At 40.7% G+C, this 13,050-nt stretch overlaps 1 protein-coding gene across 1 annotated transcript; it reads left to right on the top strand.

The window, feature by feature from the left end:
* Positions 1 to 6: 6 nt before the first annotated feature.
* Positions 7 to 9,971, top strand: LOC119287268 (protein EXPORTIN 1A-like). The gene is made up of 31 exons (XM_037566785.1): positions 7 to 69; positions 547 to 663; positions 2,030 to 2,122; positions 2,230 to 2,301; positions 2,401 to 2,508; positions 2,582 to 2,664; positions 2,818 to 2,956; positions 3,047 to 3,115; positions 3,299 to 3,376; positions 3,474 to 3,578; positions 3,864 to 3,971; positions 4,044 to 4,121; positions 4,531 to 4,731; positions 4,820 to 4,879; positions 5,202 to 5,312; positions 5,403 to 5,500; positions 5,579 to 5,687; positions 5,981 to 6,046; positions 6,238 to 6,336; positions 6,470 to 6,550; positions 6,638 to 6,727; positions 7,260 to 7,345; positions 7,669 to 7,749; positions 7,825 to 8,007; positions 8,198 to 8,264; positions 8,342 to 8,452; positions 8,563 to 8,670; positions 8,749 to 8,886; positions 8,970 to 9,095; positions 9,172 to 9,276; positions 9,388 to 9,971. The coding sequence occupies exons 2-31, from the start codon at positions 595 to 597 to the stop codon at positions 9,508 to 9,510; spliced, it is 3,045 nt and encodes a 1,014-aa protein (XP_037422682.1). The 5' UTR covers positions 7 to 69; positions 547 to 594; the 3' UTR covers positions 9,511 to 9,971.
* Positions 9,972 to 13,050: the final 3,079 nt, after the last annotated feature.

The following is a 13,050-nucleotide window of genomic DNA, read 5'->3' on the forward strand; positions in this document are numbered from 1 at the left end:
CAGCCGATAGATGTCCCCGTGCTCGACGCCACCGTCGCCGCCTTCTATGGCACCGGATCTAAGGAGGAGGTAACCGCGTCCAACCCCGCCGCCGGCCCCCCCTCCCCCCAGCGCACGCGTTTGCTAGTCTGTTTCGGTCGGCCGAGCGCCGCCCGCCTCCCCGCCGAGACCTAGGGTTTGGTCCGTCCAGGCTTCCGGGCCACGCGCTAGATGCTAGTTGCTAGTCCGCTCTCTAGAGAAGGGGGTCCTCTATGCGCTCGGGGTTCAGGACTGGACGGCAGCGGTAAGTTTCGTAGCGAGATAGGGTTTGGTCGGTGGAGAAGACTTAGCGGTGATCATCTGACCGAAATGGCTGAATACACCACAGGGGGCGGATGCTTGCTGCCGCTGCATGTTTGTTGTATCTTCTACTATTTCTGGTTCCCCAACCTGGAAACCGATTGCATGCTAGGCGTAGAAGCAGTGATGGGGTTATGCTACTACTGCTGTGGTTTATGCGCTTGTTTTCACCTTTGCTGATTGATGAAACGGTCTGCTTTGTTTCAGAGGAGCGCCGCTGATCTGATACTGCGGGATCTGCAAAACAACCCTGACATGTGGCTGCAAGTGGTGCACATCCTGCAGAACTCCCAGAACCTCAACACCAAGTTCTTTGCCCTCCAAGTAAGTCTCTGCTCCTGAATGCCTTATTGCAAAAGTTTAGAAGGTAGTTCACACTTGAATAAAGGTTGATTGATGCCGTGGCTGCTGCTGGTATTGTATTAGATCATGCATGTTTTACATTCAGTACTGCTAGCACTGGCTATTAATTACACTTGCTACTGTTGTTCACCGGTTATATTAGGAAATGGCGCTGCTAATATTTTCCTTGTCGAACTCGTAACCGTATTTAAGCAGTTAAAATGCCTAGTCGCTTGGCTTTCAGGGTTCCAACACATTTGAACATGCAGTATGCTTCATGAAAATCCCATGGTGTAGAAAAGATGGATGTCTAATAGGATTCTGCTTTGGCGTGTAAGCTCAAGCGCCGTTGCCGTATGTGTAATTTTGTACGATACTAATTTGATTGGCTAGTTACTGCCAGCTGTTGTGCATCTCACTATATGACTAGAATGCACTTGATTGGTTTTCCTGTAGGAGATAAAGAACGTTTATATAGTTTGTTATATTATTAGTACTAAGTTAGAGTGATCCAAAAGATACCTGGTTTGTCTGCGAGCGGAGAAACATACTTTAGGTTGTTTTCTGGGATAGACGCCATGTCTTCTCTTGTTTTCCTTCTGCCTCTTTTGGGCCTATTTTAAACCTGGTCAGGATACTTGTCCTTCGATATTTGCGCAATTCTTCCATCATTTTTATTTTTGACTTGAAACTGAACTCAAAAAACATGGGTGATGACGCCATGACAGCAGATGTAGAGGGGGTGAAATAGGCCAGGATAAATGTTGATGGTCCATAAGCAAGTTATGTAGCTAGTAGCGTATATTTTTCTCCTGTCATGCCAAAGTATACTACTATTATATCTAATCGTTCTGGGTGCCATCTTTGCATGAGATTTAGTTACTCGCATTTCAGTTCACATTACCCTGCACTGTTCTGTTTCCGTACAAAATCTGCGCACAAGATGGACAAAATAAGTAGGAACATTAACCATCTGTCGTGTTGTTAATACTGACAAATGTACGCTATTGGTACTAAACCTTGTATGGGTTGATGTTGGTTGGTGTCCTTTTCGTGCATGGCGGGTAGTCTACTGTAAATATTTAAAATTGACATATATGGTTGTAGTGTCTGCTATTAGAGCAGTGATAATTGTGAGCCTTTAGGGCAGTGATGATTTTGAACATTTAAGGGAACACAAGATATTATAATGATCACCAAATTTTGTTGTTTGACTTTCTTTTGCTGTGTGCAGTTGAGGTTATTGGATCCATATGATATGATTATGTAGGTGCATGCAGCTGCTTGCTGCATATGCTATTGCGTTTAGTTCTTGTCATGTATTGATTATTTTACAAATATATTTTAGGTACTTGAAAGTGTTATCAAGTACAGGTGGAACGCATTGCCGGTTGAACAACGTGACGGCATAAAGAATTACATATCTGATGTGATTGTTCAGGCAAGGATTAACTTCTTTGTTAGATACGGCAAACCTTTGTCATTTCTCTCATGAAATAAATCTGATTCACGCACTCTTTTCGCTGTTCACTTTTGGCACTCTACCAGCTCTCAAGTAATGAGGTTTCCTTTCGACAAGAGAGGCTTTATGTTAATAAGCTCAACATTATATTGGTGCAGGTAAGTACTGCTTGATCCATTTAACTCATTCACTTTTTTTGATTACCTCAATAAATGCATTTGACAACCACTTTTTCTGAATTGTGGCCAACGTAATAGGTTCTGAAGCATGAGTGGCCAGCCAGGTGGACATCCTTCATTCCTGACCTTGTTGCAGCAGCAAAGAGCAGTGAAACCATATGTGAAAACTGCATGGCTATACTGAAGGCAAGCTGTGTTTCTATTCGCATCTGCTTAATTGATGTATCAGAACAATTATTAACCATGAAATAATTTGCAGCTTTTAAGTGAAGAAATTTTTGATTTTTCAAGAGGTGAAATGACACAACAGAAGATTAAAGAACTCAAGTCCTCACTCAACAGGTTCGTTTGTGGCCATCTGTCATTTGTGTCTGCCTAACAGCTTTTATTTGATAGAGTAGAAGTAGACTCCGTTACTCTTTTTATCTCTTCTTTACTCTTTAGTTGGACTACTATTTTAGCTCTTCTGTCCTAATTTTCCTTCTTGTGAAACAGTGAATTTCGACTCATCCACGAGCTGTGTTTGTATGTCCTATCTGCAACACAAAGTTCTGAGCTGATCCGTGCTACATTGGCTACGCTTCATGCTTTCTTATCATGGATTCCTGTTGGATTCATATTTGAGTCGCCATTGGTACTTTGCTTTTTTCTACATTCCTCCAGATTTTTTATCTCAGCATTATCTTTGAAAAGCCGTCTTAATTTTTCCCTTGATGGTTATTAGCTGGAGACGCTGCTGAAGTTCTTTCCTATGGCTGCCTATCGGAACCTTACACTTCAGTGTCTAACAGAGGTAAAGAAAACATATTGTTAGCTATGTTTAGTTTCGCGTTGTTTCCAACTATTCTGTTGGATTAATGCAATGACATTCTGTCTTTTAGTTTGATTATTAGGCTGCACTGTGTTGCGTCACATAATAGTGGCAGAAAAGTGACCCTGAGATTGACGCAACATTGTTTTGACTTCTTCTTTGCAGGTTGCTGCTCTTCAGTTCGGTGATTTTTATAATGTGCAGTATGTGAAGATGTACACATTTTTCATGTTGCAGCTGCAGGTGAATGATGTATTTCAGGGAAAAAAACTATGTTTTTATTCTTTCTAAAGCTTTTCGTTTGAACACTTATTAATGAATTTCTCTCTCCAATGTTTAGGCTATTCTTCCTCCTGGAACAATTCCCAATGCGTATGCTAATGGTTCCAATGAAGAACAAGCATTCATACAAAATCTGGCACTCTTCTTCACTGCCTTCTTCAAGGTCAGATCCATCACATTATGGATGTACCCTATTAACTGGTATAGATGAACTTTGACATGTAGATGATGTAAGGATCCTAATTCTGTTATCACCACGTTCCCAGCTGTAACACAAAATGGATTTTTATAACAATATTTGTCATTGTTTTGCATGTTCAAACTCCATGATCTACAAACAGAGACATGCTAGTTGGTAATATAAGTAATAATGATACAAAAGAAGGAAATCTGTTCTTTGGTGTGATCCATTGTTTTGTGGTAATCTCTTTCTTTCTGGTGCATGCAGAATCATATACGCATACTGGAGGCTTCTGCAGAAAATAGAGCTGCATTACTTGTTGGTCTCGAGTACCTCATCGGAATATCATATGTTGATGACACTGAAGTTTTCAAGGTAATAAATTAGACTTGATTTAGCATGCATATACATTAAACATGGTGTAATTCTCATGATGGTTATTTACAGGTGTGTTTGGATTACTGGAATGTATTTGTCTTGGAGCTTTTTGAAGCACACAATCAAATGGAGCCTGCAATACCAGCTGTAAGCATGATTGGGCTTCAGGTGCTTTTAATTTGTTTCTGTTAGGAAAGCTGTCCACGTGATTTTCTAATGATTTAGATATATCCAGCTTTCAGTTTAAGCATTCTGTCAAAAAACTATCATGTATGCTACTTCCTCCGTTTTGAATTATTAGATCTTCTAACTTCTTTCTAAATCGTATATATATAGACGTGTTTGTGTGTTTATTCACTCATCTTAGTCCGTATGTACCCCATATTAAAATATCCAAAATGTTTATAATTCGGAACAGAGGTGATATTTTCTTATGTTGTTGTGATATATTTCCATCCATGTGCTGCATTTTGTTCTATGTCTGTTTCTTGCTTTGTGAACTCTTTCCGTAGTCAAGTTATAAATCCTTCTGGTCACACCAATGTTTAACTTGTAGGCCCAGATGATTCCTGGAGTTGATGGTACTGGTACAGCTGTTCACCAAAGGAGGCAGCTTTATGCAAGTCCACTATCAAAATTACGAATGTTGATGATTTGTCGGATGGCAAAGCCTGAAGAGGTATTGATTGTGGAAGATGAAAATGGCAATATTGTACGGGAAACAATGAAGGATAATGATGTCCTTGTCCAATATAAGGTTGGTAACAAATTGCGAAGTTGCTGTGGTGCTTTATGAGGTCTATCATAAAACTGATGTGACACTTCTTTTTTAACTCTAATACTAGATCATGAGGGAAACGTTGATCTATTTGTCCCATCTTGATCATGAGGATACAGAGCAACAGGTATGCCATTCATGTTTTCCGCATTATTTCATTATAGTTTCAGAAATTATGCAACACATAGTATACACTACTGTGAGCTGGTATGCAGTATATGTGGTACAATTGCACTCCTTTGTCTTTTTGTTTAAATGCCATAAGATCTAGCCAAAACACTAATACAATTAATGACAATGAACACGATTATTCATTTGAGACTGTTCAGTCTGTGTATCTAGGGTGCAAATATCTATTTTGTTTATACATTTGATGCCCTGCTTATGTTTTCTATTTACTGCCCTTTTGAATTTAAGCCGCAACTCTGACACTTCTTTTGTTATTCCAGATGTTGAAGAAATTGACTAAGCAATTGAATGGAGAAGACTGGAGTTGGAATAACCTCAATACTCTATGCTGGGCTATTGGATCAATATCTGGTTCTATGGTGGAGGAACAGGTTTGTTCCCTGTCATTATCCTCATTTATTTGGTTTCGATAAATGCTCGTGGAGGACTTGGTGCTTTACTAACTTCACTTCACATTGCAGGAGAACAGATTCTTGGTGATGGTTATTCGTGATTTGCTAAATCTCTGTGAAATCACGAAGGGGAAAGACAACAAAGCTGTTATTGCGAGTAACATCATGTGCGCGTTTGCTTCAATTCTCTCATGTTTGGAATTATCAAAAGAATATCTTTGCTGATCCAATGTTTGAATTAATAGGTATGTGGTCGGTCAGTACCCAAGATTTCTCAGGGCTCATTGGAAGTTTCTGAAGACAGTAGTCAACAAATTATTTGAGTTCATGCATGAGATGCATCCTGGAGTTCAGGTCAGTGATGCACTTACATGTAGTTTCTTCAGTTGGAACAGGAAAATTCTTGTAGTGTGAAACACATACTCCCTTCGGTCCATATTACTATGTACTAAAGCTGCAACAAGTAATATGGCTCGTAGGGAGTATATTATTAGTATTTGTGGTCACCTACAGTCCGCTGCTTCTGTTTTTGTTGCTGTGCATAGTTGTGCTTCTCTCTGCATTTGCAGAAAGTTTTAAGTACCTCTTCAACTGCTACATTTCCTATCCTACTGTATGTAATGTATGTAACACACTGCTTGTTGCAGGATATGGCGTGTGATACATTCCTGAAAATTGTTCAGAAATGCAAGCGCAAGTTTGTGACACAACAGGTAGATTCATTAATCACATTGCTTTTGTCTTCAATTCTGTATTTGAATTGATGGACTTATGATTTATTTCTAGTTATGTATTACTTAAACGCATGTGGGTAACTCAATTTAGACACACATCATCACATTTATACTATACCATACTCACCACTTACGTGCCCATTTGTTTTGTATTTCCTGCTATTTCCCAGGTGGGCGAGAACGAACCATTTGTTTCTGAACTGCTCACCAACCTTGCTACGACAATTCTTGATCTTGAGCCGCATCAGATTCATACGTTTTATGAATCGGTATGTTGAACAAATTGAGCCAGGATAGGCTATCACTTGCACTACCATTTGTCCCTTTTGTGCTCAATGTTCAGGCTAGCACATGATTCAAGCTGAATCTGATATTATTTGTGCCTTTGTGCTCACTGTTCAGGTTGGTCACATGATTCAAGCTGAATCTGATAATACTAAGAGGGACGAATACCTGAAGAGATTGATGAGCCTTCCTAATCAGGTTTGGTTTTACCATTAACTTTTGCATTCTTCATGCTTTCTTTTAAGGATAGTATTTACAATGTTATCTTGTGATTTGATTTGACAGAAATGGGCAGAAATAATTGGACAGGCAGGCCAAAGCATTGATATCCTGAAGAACCAAGATGTTATCAGATCTGTTCTTAACATCTTGCAGGTAATAGTCGAGGCTGTATTTGATCATTGTGGCTTTACAAGTGTAAACTACAATGATGTTGGCTGTTTATTGCTTTGAAGTTCTTTACGTAGTTTATAAATTCACTATAAGATTGTGATTGGTATACTTCAAGAAATGATATTTGTTAGACGACCAAACTCAGTTGCATGTCATTCCTCAAAAAGATCAGTCTCCTGAACACTTGGTTTGTGCACAGAATAGTTATCTGGACTTGCCAAATGCACCATAAACACACTTGATACCTGAACTCACAGGCTTGCTAGAGTGTTTTTATCGTAGAAAATTATAGTGCTTTTAGTTGACATTTTTACCAACCAGCCTGTATGGAGACTATGAATTAGCACCAGTATGGTATATGCTGTTCTTAGTGACACCTTCACAAATTTGCTAATAGTAGTTTGTTGCTAAAGGTGAGAATGATGTTTGCAATTGCTCCCTGGGTGGTATGGACGTAATGTTATTTGTGATTGCTCACTTGGTACTAACATGATGTTGCTATTTGCAATTGCAGACAAACACAAGTGTTGCGACTTCGCTTGGACCACACTTTTTCCCACAAATTTCACTGATCTTCCTCGACATGCTGACAGTTTACAGGTATTTTCTTTAGCATCCACATGATGTTTATAGTATTATAGGGTGTTGGTTAGCATCTTCCGAAGTTTTGAGATGTAAAAATAACCTCTTCCGTTGGACTAGTCCTGCCTGGTGTCACCTGGTCCTGTAAACTTGGGCAGCCTAGTATGGAGTACATGATAATTTTAAGCTGGGGCAAGCCAATCTTGTCGAAATTTGCTTGTATACTAGTCCAAAATGCTACTCATTGTGCCTCCGCATTTTGTTGTCATAGTTTGAGGTTGTGCAAAGTTACGAGCAATGTGTCACAATCTAATGCATCCTTTGTGTTATATTTGTATCAGAATGTACAGCGAGCTAGTATCAAGCACTATTGCTGAAGGGGGGCCTTATGCCTCAAAGTCGTCATTTGTAAAACTCTTAAGGTATTAATCGTTGATATCTATCCTTCTCTTTTCATTTATCTGTCTTACTGAATAATAATATAATACTTCAAACAGATCTATCAAGAGGGAAACATTGAAATTGATTGAGACATTTGTGGACAAAGCTGAAGACCTACCGCACCTTGGGAAGCAGTTTGTTCCTCCAATGATGGATCCTATTCTTGGTGATTATGCTAGAAATGTGCCTGATGCAAGGGAATCTGAAGTCCTGTCCCTGTTTGCAACAATTATAAACAAGTATTGCCTTGAATTTGATACCCATTTTTTCTCTAGCTGGGAACTAAAATGTTCTCTACTTAGTGAGTTTTAGCTTGTATGAAGATTCTTCTGTCAGTCATCTAGGTTTCATATTCAGTTATTTGTTGTTAATACTTAACTACTCTGCTGTTATTGTCCATCATTTCTAATCTTTGTATTTATACTGAAGGTACAAAGCTGAAATGCTTGATGATGTGCCTCGTATATTCGAGGCTGTTTTCCAGTGTACTCTTGAGGTAGGAATTGCAACCTTGTTTTTACTGTTCATACTCAGTTACACGTCGAGATTTCGCTGATTGTTCGGTCTGGCCAGATGATTACTAAAAACTTTGAAGATTATCCTGAGCACCGCCTCAAGTTTTTCTCTTTACTTCGTGCTATCGGCACCCATTGCTTCAAAGCTTTAATTCAGCTTTCCAGCCAGGTTTGTGGTAACTTTTTTTAATTACTACTATTTGCCCTGTTGATGGTATCTATTAATACAGCAACCCAAATTCCTTCTCTTTAATTTGATTATCGGACTGTTTGTTTCAGCAATTGAAGCTTGTGATTGATTCGATCAACTGGGCATTTAGACATACAGAGAGAAACATTGCCGAGACTGGTCTTAGTCTTTTATTGGAAATTCTGAAGAATTTTCAGGCAAGAACATCTGGTCCATCCTTTCTTTGCTGTATGTAATTCTTTGGAAGCTAACTCTTTGATACGGCTGCCTTGCAGGCTTCAGAATTCACGAATCAGTTCTACAAAACATATTTTTTGACTATAGAGCAGGAGATTTTTGCAGTTCTCACAGATTCATTTCATAAGCCTGGCTTCAAACTTCATGTTTTGGTGCTACAACACTTGTTTTGTGTGGTATGTTTCTTGTGCATGATTAATATCATGACATCTAGTGTTTGTATGTGTGCGTCTGCTTGATTAGGTTTGTTAATATGTAGGTTGATGGCCTAACTGAACCTCTATGGGATGCATCCACGGCATCATATCCATCTAATGCCATGTTTGTACGGGACTACACAATCAAACTTCTTGGAGCATCATTTCCTAACATGACGGCAGCTGAGGTATGATCATCCTAATATAGAGCTATACTGTCATTGACTTGGTGCCATTATGAACCTGGCAAATTTTCTTGCGCAGGTGACCAAGTTTGTTGATGGGCTCCTTGGTTCGAGACATGACCTCCCAAGCTTCAAAAACCATATTAGGGACTTCCTGGTGCAATCAAAGGAGTTCTCAGCCCAGGTAAATTTCGTTATGCCATCATAAGGTTGATGACAATCCTATACTGCTTTGGTAACAAGTTCTTTGTGCAAGCTCCTCTTCTGATGGTTTAACTGTGGCTGGCTTATTTAGGATAACAAGGATCTGTATGCGGAAGAGGCTGCGGTACAAAGAGAAAAGGAAAGGCAACGGATGCTTGCCATCCCAGGGCTGATTGCCCCAAGCGAATTGCAAGATGAGATGGTAGACTCATAGTGCTCTGTGATTGTGCACTGCATTGCTAATCCAGTTTGATGGTCGATTAGGCCTCCAGAGGCCTCCATGTCCCGGAGCCTGAGTTTTCTTCCAGGGTGGTGGTGGTGGTGAAAGGAGGGTGATGCCTGCTGTAATTTTATTTCCGGTTTGGCGATTCCAAGATTTGTGCTGCTAGTTGATGATAGGGGAGAATTTTGCCGCAAGAGGTGCTCGGGTGAGCCTTGCGGGCTGTTTGGTTGGCTAGATGGATGTGTTTTAGTGCTCGGTGAAACATTTTGTGCGTGTGCTGAGCATGATATAGTATGGATGTTGATCCTTAATTGTTAGTTTAGTCTATAGATTTGATGACTGTATTATGATGGTGATGATGTATCAAGTGACTGAATTTGGTCCGGGCTGAGCTGGTAGGAAAGCTGATAATCCTCCTAGTGCTTGTTTATGTGAAATATGTTTCTTCTGAATTTTGTGAGCTTTCTTGGGTTGCATCTTATCTGTTTTGCATCTTGTTTATGTGAAATCATCAAGTTTCTTAGTTTGAGTTGTTACAAATTATTGAGTTTTGTTTTTGATCTAAATAAATTATGGAATTACCATATATTGCATCAACTTACATGCAACTGCTTGGCGGCGAGCGATGCAAGTAAATATTTGATGTGGTAGTGAGTTTTGCTATCCACGTGAATGTTGATTAGTTTGCAGGTGGTGCGGTGCTGTGCTGACGGACGGAAGGGGTGGTGTGCAGTCTCTCTCGGTCCAAAGACTCAATTTTCACGAGCAAAGCAAACATCTCTCTTTCCTCGGTTTGTTGGTCTTTATGTGGACTAGTCCAGACCCCACACATGTATCTATCTATCATCTGCGTAGTGTGGGGAAAGTCCCATTCACCATAAAGCAGCGGTGCAGTTGCTGTGAGCGGCTTTGCTACGCCCGTTGCTGGACAAGAGGCCACGTCTCAATACCATCTCCATCTTTCTAGTAGGTGTTGACTGGACCAGGGCACAGTGCTAGCTCCGGTAAGGCCAACTCCACTGCACGACCCCATCCTATTCGCGCGCGTCCGTTTAAGATAAAACGGACAAACCAGACGGCCCAGACAAGTCTGATATAGCTTTTTCCTCCTCAATAATGGTTCATTTTGTTGGCTCAAACTGAAGCATGAAAAGGATGCAAACAAAATGAGGACGCGTCCGGACTTTGCATATATAGGTTACACACATTCAGTATTAGTACATTCACATAAAAACACGTCAGTAAATAGTAAATCATACAGTAGTATATAAGATAAAATCTATGCGTAGTGATGAGATCCGTCACAGCAAACGCACGCACGTGGTGCTCTGCTATTGCTCCAGCAGGCTGTACTGTATTCTACAGTATTTTTTTTAGCATAAGTACAGGAACAAGCGCTTATATACACGCGCATATACTCATCCCTATGAACGCACACACATATATCCTACTCCTATGTGCATCTTCGAGAGACTGAACCGGCATATCATCTTAAGATTTAGGAAGTCACCGTAGGCGCCTCGTCGTCGACGAAAACATCACCTCTCACTGAAAACACATCGCCGAAAATCCTGAAATAAATCTAGAAATAATGCGAGCACCAGAATTTGAACTCTGATGGATTGTGATACCACTGTCCACCTAGTCCTTAGCGCGGTTATTAAATAGTAGTAAGGCAAGTTGGCCATCTCAAGTTCTGCACGTCCATTTCAGGGAGCTACCCGCTCTCTCGACTTGATCTCAATAATAAAGATGCATCTCGACGATCCGAGTATATTCATGTTCCCATGCGGCCATGCGTCCCAGGAAATTGCACCTACACCCGATTAAAGTATATGGATCCACCCATCCATCAATGCATGTTCTAACTTTTTTTTTGGCGCAAAAATGCATGTTCTCACTTGTGGCCGATTCCTTCAACCCATGCAATTTCACGGGTGGAAATATCTCCGTTTCCACTAATCAACCTGCTGGTGTAACGATTGACCCCTTATGTTTTGGAGTTTGTTGACATAAAACAATGTGGGACTTATGTGTTTGTTAGTGCACACAGAGTAACAGGTCCCTGGAATCAAGAGGAGTTTTCATTCAAACGCCAAAGATAATTCCCCTGCGTAGCAGTGAAGATTATCCCCGAAGATTATGATAACAAGAGTGACCCCTCACAATTGCTGACGTGGAGCAATTGGTTCGGTGCACGCCTGAAGGAAGTGACTGCGACCGAGGAGATTGAAGACGAAGTGAAGACGTAGCATTTCTTCCGTTGTTTCTCTTCTCTTTATTGAGTCACAGAACCACCATACTATTAAGAGGGGTGTAACAGTCGAAACTTTGATTCTCTGATGCTAAACCCAAATCCTATGAAAGTCGCGAGAGAAATCTCTTTGTGTTCCGAGCAAACTACTTGCCAGCAAGAGACTGTGATCTTCTTCGCTGCGAGAGATTTGTCTCTGATCGAGGAGTTAGCATTACTTGTTCTTCAAGTAATGTTACCGTTGCTCTTTGAAATCCGACCATTGAGAACGTAGCGGTTGGCCATTGGCTGGACCGAGTGTCCAAAATGGTCATTTTTCATCATGGGAAGGCTGCGGCTATAAATAGCCACCCCGCGCCGGCTTTGTCCGATGGCTGCTCCATTTGATTCTGAGAAGATCAACCTCCTCTCCGAGTGATTTGAGTTTAAAATCCACCGAGAGAAAACTCATATAGCTGAAAATTTAGATACTGGTTCAACATCACTCGAATCTAAGTCCAGTACGCTCCCCCTATTACTCTTGAGAGCTGCAAACTCTCTAGACGGTTAGGTGTCAATTTCTTCAGAGACCAAGAGTCATTGTGGTTCTCGAAGAAGAACTCTGTAAAGGTTCGGAGATCGCCTCAAGTATCTACCACAAGTGATTGACATTGGTTGACGAACCAATTGTCGAGGAGAATAGGGCGAAGAGAGTTTATCTTCCGTGTTAAGTCACAACCCCTCCAACCAGATGTAGACCTTGTGCAGAAGGACGAACTGGTCTACCAAATACCTTGCTGCCATCGAGCATCACCGGTTATCTCTATCACACCAATTTACATTCGAACTGTTTCTATCATGTGATTTCTCTCGATGCATGTTGTAGTTTCCATTCGACAGTTTGTCTTAGCTCGCTATACTTTGTTTTTCATTCGCTCCGCTGCTGGGTTTCGAGAGTTTTGAGATTTTCTAAGAAATTTTAAAACTCCCATTCACCCCCTCTGGTAGACATAATTCGTTCCTACAATTGGTATCAGAGCAAGGTACTCCTTGACTCTGCTCATTTTCGTCTAACCACCTTAGAGTTTAAGTATGTCTTCAGTGAGCTACAAGTCGCATCTCAAGATTCCCATCTTCGATGGGACGGACTATTCCTTGTGGAAAGAGAAGATGAAGATACGTCTCCGAGCTATTGATGATGACATGTGGAATGTGGTGCAGTTTGGATTCACGGTTGAAGTGCCTTAAGCCCCCACTGATCTCGAGAAGAAACTCATTCAGATGGACGCTCAAGCTAA

The sequence above is a fragment of the Triticum dicoccoides genome, chromosome 4A (assembly GCF_002162155.2).
Source record: "Triticum dicoccoides isolate Atlit2015 ecotype Zavitan chromosome 4A, WEW_v2.0, whole genome shotgun sequence".
NCBI lineage: Eukaryota > Viridiplantae > Streptophyta > Magnoliopsida > Poales > Poaceae > Triticum > Triticum dicoccoides.